General features: G+C 36.9%; 1 protein-coding gene across 2 annotated transcripts; it reads right to left on the bottom strand.

Moving 5' to 3' along the window:
• Positions 1 to 242: 242 nt before the first annotated feature.
• Positions 243 to 12,029, bottom strand: LOC139756796 (uncharacterized). Of its 2 annotated transcripts, XM_071676597.1 has the most exons (5): positions 11,756 to 12,028; positions 9,091 to 9,283; positions 6,250 to 6,475; positions 2,209 to 2,323; positions 1,687 to 1,820 (listed from the first exon to the last, which is right to left on the bottom strand). In XM_071676597.1, the coding sequence occupies exons 2-4, from the start codon at positions 9,268 to 9,270 to the stop codon at positions 2,292 to 2,294; spliced, it is 438 nt and encodes a 145-aa protein (XP_071532698.1). In that variant the 5' UTR covers positions 9,271 to 9,283; positions 11,756 to 12,028; the 3' UTR covers positions 1,687 to 1,820; positions 2,209 to 2,291. The 2 variants fall into 2 exon arrangements, with proteins under 2 accessions (XP_071532696.1, XP_071532698.1); XM_071676595.1 differs by lacking the exon at positions 2,209 to 2,323 and having other exon boundaries at positions 243 to 1,820; positions 11,756 to 12,029.
• Between the last annotated feature and the right edge of the window lie 1,632 nt (positions 12,030 to 13,661).

The following is a 13,661-nucleotide window of genomic DNA, read 5'->3' as shown; positions in this document are numbered from 1 at the left end:
TAATCTTAAAAGCAATCCATTTAATTCACATGCCCACCAAGTTTTGCTCAATATGGCTACGTTGTTAAGGAGAGGCAGTGGTGAATATTTAATAGTGAGAAGCAAAAAATATGGATATAGACTATTCATAAAAAAACTGGAAATAACTTGCAAGCTCCCTTTTCAAAGGTCAGGTGGACTTAAAATCAAATATAAAGCCAAGGGACAGAGGTAGAGGTAGGATCTAAATAAAAGACTTTAACTTTGAAATTATATGATTTATATACATGAATATCCTTGAGCTAGATAATATATTATGACAACATCAGTGACAAAATGTCCTGAGTAATTCCTGTCACTAAGGAGCTAAGAAAAAGGTAACAGTGACATTAGATATGTAATACTTTGATACAAGTGACTAATGGCTGCTGGTGTTGTAGCTACATTAGCTTCAAAATTCAGTATCCTATGGGTGAGGTGTGCCTGTTTTAGGACTGCTGGGGTTAGTGTCACTGGCAAAGAGGGTAAGCCAAGTTCTTTCACCCTCCTCTCTAAGGATGCCTTTATTGAAAGAACCACAAATGGATTATGACCCTCAAGGGTGAGATGTGTTCTATCACCTATCATGGAGCAATGAAGATCAATCCGAACATCATGATACCAAAGAGAAACTTGGTGGGTTGGAACCTCACTTGTTTTATCTTTAGGATATGATGGTGACACAAAGTTGAGTAAAGTCCCAAATAAGGCTGTGATTTTATCATGAGTTATAAATGATGTGAAAACTTTGCAATAAGGGGTTGGATTCCGATTCATACCGGATTTAAAGCTGATGCTTTCTTTCCCCGGAAAAAATGTGTAAGATAACTTGACAGACTTTGGAGAGAAAACATCAAAGGTACTTAAATTACGCTGGCATGCAAGAAAGTGAAATATGTCAACCTTTGTTTGACATGCAAATACACGACACACTGGTCGATATGATGAGAAGTGTTCTAGCACCAGGTAACTTTCTATGGTTATGCTATCAAGAGTATTGCTGAGATTTAACCTTGGTAGTGCCACAGACATACATATATCTGTTTTAAAACATTCACTATCAAGTTTTGCACTTACAAAGTGTTTCCTGTCAGCTCCAGGAATAACAATACAAAGTCTCCACCATCTCCCATCCAGATCAATATTGGCTCCAATTTTGCTAAACTGTATAACCGCAAAATAAGAATTCCTATGAGCAATACTTTGCTCCACTCTTACACTAGTTGAAAATATAGATGACTGTGATTCAGTTAATAGTCTATGTGCTATGCTAAGCTGTTTAATATACATATCTAATGTGTAGATGCTTTTTCCTTCTATACTCATAAGTTCTGAGCAACGCTGGATACCAGTCATTATGCCTTCCATTGTATAAGGTACTTCCTTATCAGTCAACCTGGGATTCAATGTAGAGGTATCACTTTTCTCACTTGCTGTAAGGACTTTCCAGGAACATGTATATTTTCGGCCATCACAGGTCAACATCTCAACATGGTCTATGCTTTCACAAGTAATTTCAATAACACCATTAATTGGTAATTTACAGCACTTTAATTCCACTTTATTTCCTGATACAAAAGAAATATGGCACAACCTGCAAACAAAACCATCAGACAAAACTAAGGTGTCATTTTGACCAAAGCATGTCACTGGAACTGTTGTGAGAGTATTTGTGTGCCAAAATAAACTGCTTTTGCCATACTTTCCACACAGTTCAGGTGATGTGTGGATGACAGATGGAGGTTTTCCAATATTCAATACTGCTGCCTTGCCAACAACCACAACAGCAGATGTACCACTGACTGGAATAGTAAAAAGAGGTTAAAATTAGGTATGCATTGAAGGAATCTACACATACATATATTTTCCTTTATACCCCTTTACCTCATCTGCCATAGAGGCAGTACCAGAAAAAAATGCAAAACAGGCTCATTTACACACATACATTCTCCAAGTGACATGTATGACATCCTAAAACCGATAGCCTATCATCCACAGCCAAGTCTCACACATGCCATGGTTCAGCCCACTGACACAATGTCCCATCCCTCCCCAATATTTTTCATCAGTACCAGACATGGGTTCAGTCCAATGACATGATGCCCCACCACTCCCTAATATTTCTCATCAATCCAATTTATTCTCTCTGAAGCATGTCTCTCAACCTCCTGAATGTTTATGCCCTATTACCTTAAAGCCTGCATCCTTCCATATCCTTCTCAGTCTTCCCTTCCCATTTGCTTATTCTCTGATGAACACACTGAACTTCTTAGTCAGTATGCCTTTGCTGGCCTGCCCCAGATGTCTGAAACATTTCAATACAACCTGGTCAGCCCTCTCAATGAGAGTGTTCTTACTACCTCAACTCTCTAATTAGTATATGCTAATTACAGCAAACAAAAAACATAAAAATCGACATATCCTACAAAAACTGTACCTAAGTATAATCCGGCCTTGGTCAAATACACGTCGTCAATAGTTTACCAAACATTTCCTTATCCAAACACAGTATTCAAATGCCATTCTAATATTTCCAAGGAGAAAGTTCACCTCCTCAACAATCTTAATGGGAGCTCTTGAGTCAAGGTAGGGATAGTATTTACCCTTTATTCCTTTCACATACAGATTCTTGTTGTGCATTTCCCACCATGTAATAGTCTCACTAAGGCCTCTTTTCACTGTGCCCCATTCTTACCACACATAAACACCCAGTGAGTGTCTATGCCGGATTTCCAACTGTCTGTCCCATGTGCAACCACCTACTCTTTGCCAATTTGCAAAGTATGGGGTGCATAGTAACAAGGTCCCTGATCTTGAACTCTGCCATCATATAACCCTTTAAACCCCTATATGCCATTAGCACTCACAATTTCATCACCTTGTCCATTCCATTTATCACTACCCTGACACTATAGAGGTATTTCTTTAAAATCCCTCCTAAAAGTTCCCTACTCATGGCCCCTGGTTGCTCTTTCTTTGAAAGATACATATGTAAAACAACCAGAGGCTACAGGAAACTAAGCAAAAAACTTGTTAGAAAATACAAGGGAATTCAAACAGTAACAAAGCCTTAGTTCCTTTTAAGACTGTCTGTAATAAAGGAGAAAATCAGAAACTCAGAGTTTGGTATTGTTAGGGGAGAAGAGCATATATGTGATTTAAAGAAATTCCTGTAAGTTTTATATGCAACTCAGGAGGCACAAAAATTGTCACTCATGGAAAAGAAGCAAAGTATTCATCAAGTCTCTTCTTTGGCATACTTATGGTGCTATATTAAACTACTCCAGCTCGCAAATATTTCCATATGTTAACAATCCTGTTGAAGAAAATGTACTTTACTTTTTCTGAAGGAAACTCTTGCCCATGAGTTTGTATCCATTACTAAAAGTGAAATTGGACAAATCTAGCTCAAGCAGCGGCTTAAGTCAAGATTATCAAAGCTAATGACAATTTTGAATACCTGTATCAAATACCATCTTAATCTTTTCCTTTAGGCTAAATAAGTTTCAGTCATCTAGTCAGCTCTCATAGGATCAACATAGTAAATTACTATCATTATCTCATCTTGGATACAAATATAGTATCATGATAAGGAATTACTGTTACCTAATGTTACATGAAACTGTAGTGACAAAATTTGCTAGAAATTAATGTTAATATTATGATACCACATTTCATTTAGAGAAAGGAGTGGAGTTCATACACCAGATGAGCAGGTTAATCTTGTGCACAGAAGCATCAGTTTCTCAACAATATATGTATATCTTTTAATATTTGATCATCATTTCCCACATTAGTGAGATTATGCTAGGAAAAGATGAAGAAAGGCCTTATCTGCTAACATTGATTCTGTAGCTACATGACCACATTCAATTATACTCGCAGAATTGTATAGAAAGTATCATGTGAGAAATTTTTCCCCAAAGGCTCATTAATCTGCTCCTGATGCTACCTTGCTCATGTGAGAAGTAGCAAACAGATGTGAAGAAAATTAAGAAATACTACTAATATGTTTTTTCCTTCATAGGTCTCTTTAGTAGATCTTATTATAAACTTATAATTATTGAGATAAGCACAAACATAACAGAGAAAATAGTAAATAACATTAGACATTATACTGATAGGGCAGTGGAGTAAGCTGGATGTAAAAATGGACAGGTGCATAAGAGGAAAAGTTGTGTCCTTGTACCTCCTTCTAACATGACTGGTGGTGGTGGGACAGGGATTACTCTCCTGTTGCTTATTACATAAATGATCTTTCACTGTTCTCTGGCCTTCTTCCACAACTTTACAACACTTTCAATGAGATCTATCTACCAAGAAACAGAAGCAAAAGCCACACTAAACTTCAGGTGGTTTATTCAAGTTTCCAGTATTTTTGTTTAACATCAACAGTACCATACTGTTTTCCTGTCTATTCAGTAATGTTACTAAGAAGAAAGTAGTCTCCAAAACTGCAAAGTAGGCACTGAATTGAAAGTACTACACATAAAAAGTGTAGAATACTCACATAACTGCACAAAGCAGTGTCCAAGTGTAAAATGAACAACTTCAGGTTACATGTAGCATTTGTGTACCTGAATTGTGGATATTTGGATGGAAAACTAAACACTAAGCAGTGAAACTAAATTAATGAAATAATGGTTCAATTTGGTATAGTTTGCAGTTTTGAAGAATACCTTCTTCTTAGTAACATTACTGAATTGACAGGAAAACAGTATGGTCCTGTTGATGTTACACAGAAATACTGGAAACTTAAATAAACCACCTGAAGTTTAGTGTGGCTATTGCTTCTGTTTTTTGGTAGATGGCTGTCATTGAAAGTGTTGTAAAGTTGTGGAAGAAGCCCAGAGAGCAGTCAAAGGTCATTTATAATAATAAGAAACAGGGTGTTTTGAAGTGGTTTGGTCACATGGAGAGAATGAGTGAGGAAAGATTGACCAAGAGGATATATGTGTCGGAGGTGGAGGGAACGAGGAGAAGTGGGAGACCAAATTGGAGGTGGAAAGATGGAGTGAAAAAGATTTTGAGTGATTGGGGTCTGAACATGCAGGAGAGTGAAAGGTGTGCAAGGAATAAAGTGAATCAGAACAATTTGGTATACCGGGGGTCAACATGCTGTCAATGGATTGAACCAGGACATGTGAAGCGTCTGGGGGTAAACCATGAAAAGTTTTGTGGGGCCTGGATGTGGAAAGGGAGCTGTGGTTTCAGTGCATTATACATGACAGCTAGAGACTGAGTGTGAACGAATGTGGCCTTTGTTGTCTTTTTCTAGCGCTACCTCACGCACATTTGGGGGGAGGGGGTTGTTATTTCATGTGTGGCGGGGTGGCAAAGGGAATGAATAAGGGCAGACAGTATGAATCATGTACAGGTGTATATATGTATATGTCTGTATGTGTATATATATGTATATGTTGAGATGTATAGGTATGTATATGTGCGTGTGTGGACATGTATGTATATAAATGTGTATGCAGGTGGGTTGGGCCATTCTTTCGTCTGTTTCCTTGTGCTACCTCACTAATGTGGGAGACAGCGACAAAGTATAATAAATAAAAATATAAATGGTACAGTATAAATCAAGTAGCCATGGGCTGTGCAGAGCGCAAATCAAAGGTACCCTCAACTGTTACTCTTCCATACATTCTTCATATTCTACAATGATTTCTTAACCAGTATTCTCAGTTAAGATGTACCCATGCTAAAAAGGATTTCATAAAGCCTTTCTTTTCGCCTCTTTATTACATCATATGATTATCATTACTTTCATGCATCCTCCAGTCATACATTTTACCTCCTATACTTGGCAATGTATAGTTTGTACATTAGTTATGTATGCATATTTTTTTGTGTTATCAGGCACTGCCAGCATATTACACCATGAGTGAATAGTCACTTCTGGTGAGGCTGTTTTATCTAGAGTGCTGTATCATCAAACAACCTCTGTTTCAAAAGAGTCCATCATTTTCCTGTGGTAATAATTTAAAATAGATAAAAAATAAATACTTTCTATACAATGGTACAATCCATTCCTTTAAACATTACCTAGATCCTAATATATTCGACAAAATATGTAGCATTTGGACAATGCACTTCAATGTCTCACAGAACCTGATCAATGTCTCACAGTACCTGATCACCTGAAAGAGCATTCCCATATTTCTTCAGCATCAATATCCTTATCTCCCTAAAAGTGATATTCCTCTAATATTGAGATTTCCATACCTTCCAAAATGCCAGTCCAAATTACTGGCTGAGCTATATGACAGAGGATGACTAACACTCCAGGCAATTTTGAGTGGGCAGCCATAACTTGTCCTGTGTCACACACCACTAAAAGAGCCATAGGTTCTGTTTCAGTGCCTTTATTTCCTCCACTGCACATCATTTTCCCAAAAACTGCCTTCTCCATCAGTGAGTCCATTTTAACGGGATACAATCTGACACCAGTCTGTCAAAAGAACAAGCTCTGATTAAAGAAAGGGTTGTGACTATACATAATCATTATCATAGGCATCATCATGAAATCAAGTGTGGATACATCTAGCCAGAGCAAAAGGTAAAGGGAGACAATGTATGGCAGTACTGCAAGGTCACACATTAACACAAGTTGGGGACCGCCAACTGGCATGGTAATGTGTGCCACTTGTATACATGGTAAATGGGGATTAAAAAACTTTTTAAGAGAAAATGAAAAATGTATTGAAAAAAAATTACAGCTGGGACCATGTTAATTAATTTGCAGCCTGCATTAATACAGTATGGATTCAATTTTCTTGTTGCAACTTCATCAAAAAATTTTAAAATCCACATTGCCAAATTTTGGGTGTATTTTTCAGTTTAGACCATGTGAAATTCATCCCTGCTCCATGATAATGCAAAGTTTGGGTGTAACTGAGTGTATTGTGTTAAAATATCATTTCTATAAACTTACTGTGAGACCCTATTGAATAATTAAGAAGACCAGATAAGACATGAACAGAGTCTGTGGATTAACTAACTCTTATGGAAAAGAGATGTTCTGATGTCAGAGGATCTATTTTTGGCCCTACATAATGGAGTTGTTTCATGTGTAAATATGAGGCAACTGAAGATACAAGAGTAACTTATATTAGTTCAGTATACAAAATGATATGACAATATCAATCCAAACATTCTGCAATGCATGTGCGTATCAACATTCCATTTTTCCTCGAGTGCCTCTACAATATCATAATGATTAAGCATGATTTTTTTTTACCCTGAAGCACTTATGCTTGAAGTTGGATATATTATCTGAATCGAAGCCAATCGTTTTACAACTGAAGATTCTCTCAAAATGATTTTCATAATTACAAAGTTTAGTCCTAGTAGGTGGTAAGATTTTTTTTTGGGGGGCAATGATTTGCTTCCTTCTCTATGAGGTAAGGCTAGGTGAGTCAGTTTAGACCTTCTGGCATAGCACCAGAGTCCAAGTTCAACTATGCAGAAAATGTCCTGTACGCTTGCTATTGGAAGTTCACATTTCTTTACAGAGAGGCTTCTAATAGGAAATAGGAAACTAGTAAAGACCCTCTCAAGGCCCAATGGAGAGCGGATAATTCATTCAAGTACAACACAGGAGTCACTATACTTAACAAGATCACTAGGATCCTTAGTCTTTAGTGATTATTCCTTCATTGACCAGTGATTTATAATCTTTCTTTTTTCAGTACTTTGCCCATTCCTTGTTATCATGTATAAATATGCCCCCTTTGATTAATGGACCATTAGTACTTGAAGTCCTTGGTCTGAAATTTGATTATGCACAATCTTTTTTTTTTTTTAAATAACAAAGGATATTTGATTTTCCTCTTTTTTCTGAGTTGCATATGATACTCTGAGTGTACACCAACCTACTTGACTCTTTTGACTATGTTTTTTTTTTTCCAGTACTGAGCGGGATAGACCCTTTCATGAAATTCTGTTTGTCATTTATTTCTCCAGTAAACATTCTTCTGGTGTTTTGTTTCTAAAGGTGATGAAAATTCATATGTGACTTGAAGGCATCTTCGAATTCTATGAAAATAAACATGGAAGAGAGACTGGATGATGTGTGAGTTCACATGTTTCCATATCAGGGAGGGCACTAAGACAGGCAAAACCAATTCAAGTACTTTACAGCCTTCAATCCCTATTTAGTAGGCTCATTTTACAAAAACATTACTGCAAGTCAAAAGAAAGCATGGTTCAGATCACGGGACAATCTTGGAGAGCTAACAGACAAGAAGAATAATTGTTTTTATAATTCAAATATGCTCCCATGTAAATGTATGCCCTACATTATATATACAAATATTTTATGCTTTGATGCTTATATAAAGAATATCTTTCTCCAACTATATCATGTCACATTAGCCTGCATTAAAAAAAGTATGGCACATGGTGAGTTTTACTAGTATATTAGCGATACCAACCAGTTATATAATGCCTTCGGTAAATTACCCAAAATACATACAGTTAATATCTAATAACCAGACCTTAATGCTGGTTTACTTATCAACAGAATGGTGACAGCTATGCTACAAAAGTCAAGATAAGCCTGTGAAAAGCACCAGAGTTGCTTGGCAAGGAACACATGGAAAGAGTATAGAGCCAGTTGAACTAAAATAATATTCATAATCAAATAAATAAGACTATTTACAATCAACCTGGACAGCATGTTCCTTTCTATTAAATGCCTTCAAATATGATCACATAACTAGTCAAAAACTCATTTTGCATTTTTGCACTAAAGTCATCTAAATCTATAAGTTACATTAGTAACCAACAGACTTTTAACAGATCATGAAACGTATGATATCGGCAAAATAGTTGAAATTATGATGGCCATTCAAAAGTAATGTCTTCTGATGCAACCAGGAATAATAAAGCAAAAGCAACTGCTAATACAATTTTTGCCAAGTAGTGAAACACTGGCAGGTATATATTACTGTTTGTACATCTATGCTTTTACAGGATATTATTCTTTACTACCATTTATATAGTATAATTATCATAAAACAAGAAAGACCTCTATCAAGGGAGTGAAGTATAATTTAATAGTACCTGAATCTCTGTCACTATGACTGCTTCTAAGTGCTCTTTGCTCTTCATGCAGTGATCTCCAGTTAATTGCCACTGCAAGCAGAGTCCTAACGAAGTATTCTTGAGAACCATAATACATCCTAAAAGTTGGCATTTTGATACAACCTTGCCAGATATTGATTGTATGCTTGAAGATTGCATGCTGGAGTGGCTCCTGTACAAGGAATAAAAGCAACATAGTAATTATAAAGAGCATAAAAGTAATGGGCTACTGCATTCAGAGTTCTTTAGAGGATGCACAGTGAGACACTGGAACAGAAAATCTTTGTCTACAAACAGTCAAACAAGTCTAACCACAGAATTAATCATCAATGCAGAAGTTTCAATGCAGAAGTTTCAATGAATGAAGTTTATCAAACATTTTCAGAAAATATAAATGTGGTATCACCTACTTTGCTTTTTTCATACACATTCATTATATCAAAAAAGGAATCCAGCAGATTTGTAAGATATGAATGATTTCATTGAAAAACACGAGAATCTGTTATTGAATGGTTATCCTTTGTACATGACTTTCTGTATGATCTCGTTCAAATGATGATTTCTGTAAGTTATCCTGCCACAGATGTTAAAGTAATTGGGCAATTGTTTCTGGGCAAGCAGTTGTTAGCTTTTTGAATGTCTGTGTCACATTAGCAAACTTCCAATTCTCTTAAACCTTCCTCGTAGCAAGTAACTTACTGAAAAAAGCAGTCAAGGAGTAAACTACCTTGCTTTTTGCTTTTTTCACCATCCCCGTATCAAACTTCTCTGGGCCTGTCTTTTTTACACTTTCACTCTAGTGCAAAACATTATATCTTCAGCTCCTAGTGAAGGGAATGGATCTGGTACATGAGTTACATACTCAAAGGTGTATACAGATTAAAAAAAATGATTTCTGTTCTTTGTTATGGCTTCACTGTTTTGAACCAAGTCACTGCTTTTTATAATCACCAGACCAACTGACAGGATAGTGACTCATTTCTAACAAAAATATAGAATACCTTGGGTTTCTTTTCCTATTTTCAGCGCTATATGCTTCAAAGTGATGTTTATTCTGATATCTCTTTAATCATTCTATGCAAATCTACATAAATACTTTCTTCACATTGTTAGTTATTCTTCTCTCTTAAGTTTTATATAATATAAGCTACTTTCTTAGACAACAAGAATTTTTCTATCCACTATTCTGGCTGAGTTTTGGAAACAGATTATTGGCTAAAATATATTACAAAAATATGCCAAGTTAGAGTGTAATGTTTCCTGACATTGTAAACCTAGTAATGTAGAACTTTACCCATATGTAGTGATAGCTTTGAATATTATATGATACTCTCTTGAAATAGTAGAGAACGGTTTACAAAACAGAATAAGAGTGGAGTGTGATCGGCAGCACAGAATCTTACCTTATGACATTAAACAAGGATATTAATAAGAGTTACAAAGATCAAGGAAATAGTGAAATTAATTTCTGTAATATAAAATTTGAAAATCGTCAAAAGTCAACAGAACTCTAAGAAAGTTCACCTAATCTCTTCTATCATCCAAATAATTCTTATTTTTAATTCATTAAGAAACATAAGTGATTCTTGTGGTCACTAATTACAAGCCTAAGCTGGGCTATTTACTTCCTTATAAACACATGTGAATACCTGAAGACCATGTGATGCCATACTGCAGACATTGATATATTTCTGATATCACTTTAATTAACAGTAAATCTTGGCTGCATGAATTTACTTTGCAATTCTGTATTACTGCTGAAATACATCGTCTGCAGGCCAACGTCACATGAATCTGACGGTATCATTTCATGACCACAGAAATGCAAATACTGTCTTATCAATGACTTCTAAAAGTTGACCACATTATTAGCATACCAGTTTTTGCAAAATATACCAAAAGCAAATTAAATTTTAGCTTTTAAGGGAGCTTTCGTAGCTTCAGCTTATACTCTACTAGTAATCCACTTACTTTTGAGTTAAATAAACCCTCATCACTTTTTACTAATCTTCATATCCTGCACTACTATTGCTTAACAAAATACTAGAGAATACAATATTACTCTTGATATCAAACATTGTCACTCTTATCCTATTTTGTAAACATTATACTACCACTGCATTACTAAATCACTCAATATCCACAGCTTTTTAGTGACATGCTTAATGTAGTCGGGTGGTTTTTCTCAAAATGGGCCAAAGTGCTATTGGCGACCTAAGAGAAAATCACCCAGTAGGAAAATGTATATTGAGAGCAATCTAGGGAAATGTTCACCCTAAGCGAAAATTAAGGGAGAGTCTGAAGGTCAGGCTAAGGAGAACATTGGCCTACATTGCACTCATTAGGCAATGACCTGCAGGGCGACTGTCATGTCGAGGGTCGGAAACACTTCAGCCCCTGTTGGTCTTTATGGCTTTACTACCTCAGGGAAAATTCTTGGCAACCCCACCTGATGTTACCACCCTAAAGTTGACAAACCTTTCGACACACCCCTCATATGAGACCGTAGTTTTATTTGGATACCCTTCGGTAATCAGCCGGGCCTGTTATAACTTATATCACAGAAAAAAAAAAACTTGTCAATCTCATTATGATCCACATTTCTGTTAGCTACCGTAATATCAAACTTTACAATCATTCTTACCTTAAGTCACTTATGGTTGATTTCCGTGCGCCTACTAAACCTGTTATTTAATCGACGTTCTATCATTCTCCCGTCTTCGCTGTGCAGTTTGCTTGATTTCTATATACTTCCGATGACTAATCATCTTATGTTCATCAGATACATTGTAAGTCACTTATTTTTAAGGGTCTTATGGTCTCCCTCGTTTATCAGTTCCCACAACCTGCATCAACAGGTTTGTTTATAGTTTTTGTTTACGGTAAGAGGTCGGCTACAGGTTGTAGGAACAGGCAAGAAAGTCGCTCGGGACTGAGTGCATGTTGTATTCACGCGGCTGCTGCCAGACACTGCAATAATAGCGACATCTATTGAGTGAATTAGTAATATAATGTCAACAACTGTTGAAGTATCGCTGTATTATCTTTTCTTTCCTTGAATTAAAGAACATGCCATTAAAGGTAGATAAACTTTGCTTTCAGTATTCTACATGAATCGTGAATTATGAACTGGGTGATCTAAGAAGGAAAGAGACATTATGTTAATCTTTTTCTTATCCGTTGACACCACTCAACGCTTGTCGTCATCCGTCTAAAGTTTCCTTCTCAAACCAACGAGTCAATTGAACTGCAAGTTTTCGGAGTGGAATCATGGACTTTCCTTTATTTAATCTTCATTTCATGCCGATCCAAGGTGTTACCGGACTCCGCTTGCCTGTGGTTACACTACGAGTGAGGAGTCACTTTCGTATGGTGACGAAATGGAATACGTAGTCACGCTAAATTTCTCCCAACGCTACTAGGAATAGAGCACTTAGCGCAGCCTTGGGGTCTCAGAAGCACCCTAGAAGATGGATCCTGAAGTAAAACCAGAAAGAAATGGGTCTAGGGAGTCATCATAGATGTAGAGATATATTAATACCAATCTATTATCTGCTATGGGTTCCATGGAGTAAAATGTTTTCTGGTTTGCTGAAAACACTGAGCAAATTGAAAAGAAAATCAGACGATTAATGGAAGTAACTTGTTGTATTAAGATTTTTTTTTTTTCTGTTTTGTGTGCACTCCCTGACGCAGACCCTGGCCCTCTCCCTGGCTGACGTAGACCCTGGCCCTCTCCCTGGCTGACGTAGATCCTGGCCCTCTCCCTGACGTAGATCCTGACCCTCTCCCTGAAGCAGATCCAGGCCCTCTCCCTGACTGACGTCAAAGTTTCTTTTCACTCGTGTGTAACCTCAAGTGGGAGCGATCGATGGAAGTGGTTGGTAGAAACATTTAGTTAGGAGCATTAGTAGAAACATTAGATAGAACCAGTAAGTAGGAATAGTTGGCGAGAGCATTAGGTAGAAGTAGTTGGTCAACACTGAGGTAGGTTTGTCCTCTGCCAGTGGCTTGTTAAGGGTGGGGCACGAAATGCTAAGAAGCGGCTTTGATGTTTCACAAGTTATGGGTATGGAAACTGGACGTGGCCACACCCTTGAGGGAATTCCAGATGGGAACAGTCGTCATTATACAGATAGAGAAATGTCTGTTGCGAGTGCTTACGCCAGGAATTTCCCGGGCTCGTGACGTAATAGCAGGGCGTGTGTCAGTCCTGCGTGGGGTGAGGACCTGAAGCCTCGAGCTTGCAAGATAAACTCCCATCATATTCCTGTGTTTCCATGTTATTGTTATCACTATATTACCTACTGTGTATTGTATTTAGTATTTTTGTATCTGTCTTTGCAGTGCTGGAAGTATAGTTCGATGCTGGTATGAAGTTTGAAGCAGTGTGGTATTGGTAACGAACCGACGATAGTTGACTTTTTTTGTGTCGTGTAGGAAGCGGTGTCGTGATGGTATGTAACCCACGCAGTGAGAGGTAGGCTAGCTGGCGTTAAGTTGTATATATATATATATATATATATATATATATATATATATATATATAT

Source organism: Panulirus ornatus, chromosome 23, assembly GCF_036320965.1.
Source record: "Panulirus ornatus isolate Po-2019 chromosome 23, ASM3632096v1, whole genome shotgun sequence".
NCBI lineage: Eukaryota > Metazoa > Arthropoda > Malacostraca > Decapoda > Palinuridae > Panulirus > Panulirus ornatus.
This window is presented reverse-complemented; position numbering and strand designations above follow the sequence as displayed.

Coding starts and splice junctions, on each gene's coding strand:
- LOC139756796 (XM_071676595.1), bottom strand. CDS start 9,270: ATGCAATCTTCAAGCATACAATCAATATCTGGCAAGGTTGTATCAAAA. Junction 6,476..9,090: donor TCATAGTGACAGAGATTCAG/GTACTATTAAAT, acceptor TTCTTTTGACAG/ACTGGTGTCAGATTGTATCC. Junction 1,821..6,249: donor TTGGACTGGCATTTTGGAAG/GTATGGAAATCT, acceptor TTACTATTCCAG/TCAGTGGTACATCTGCTGTT.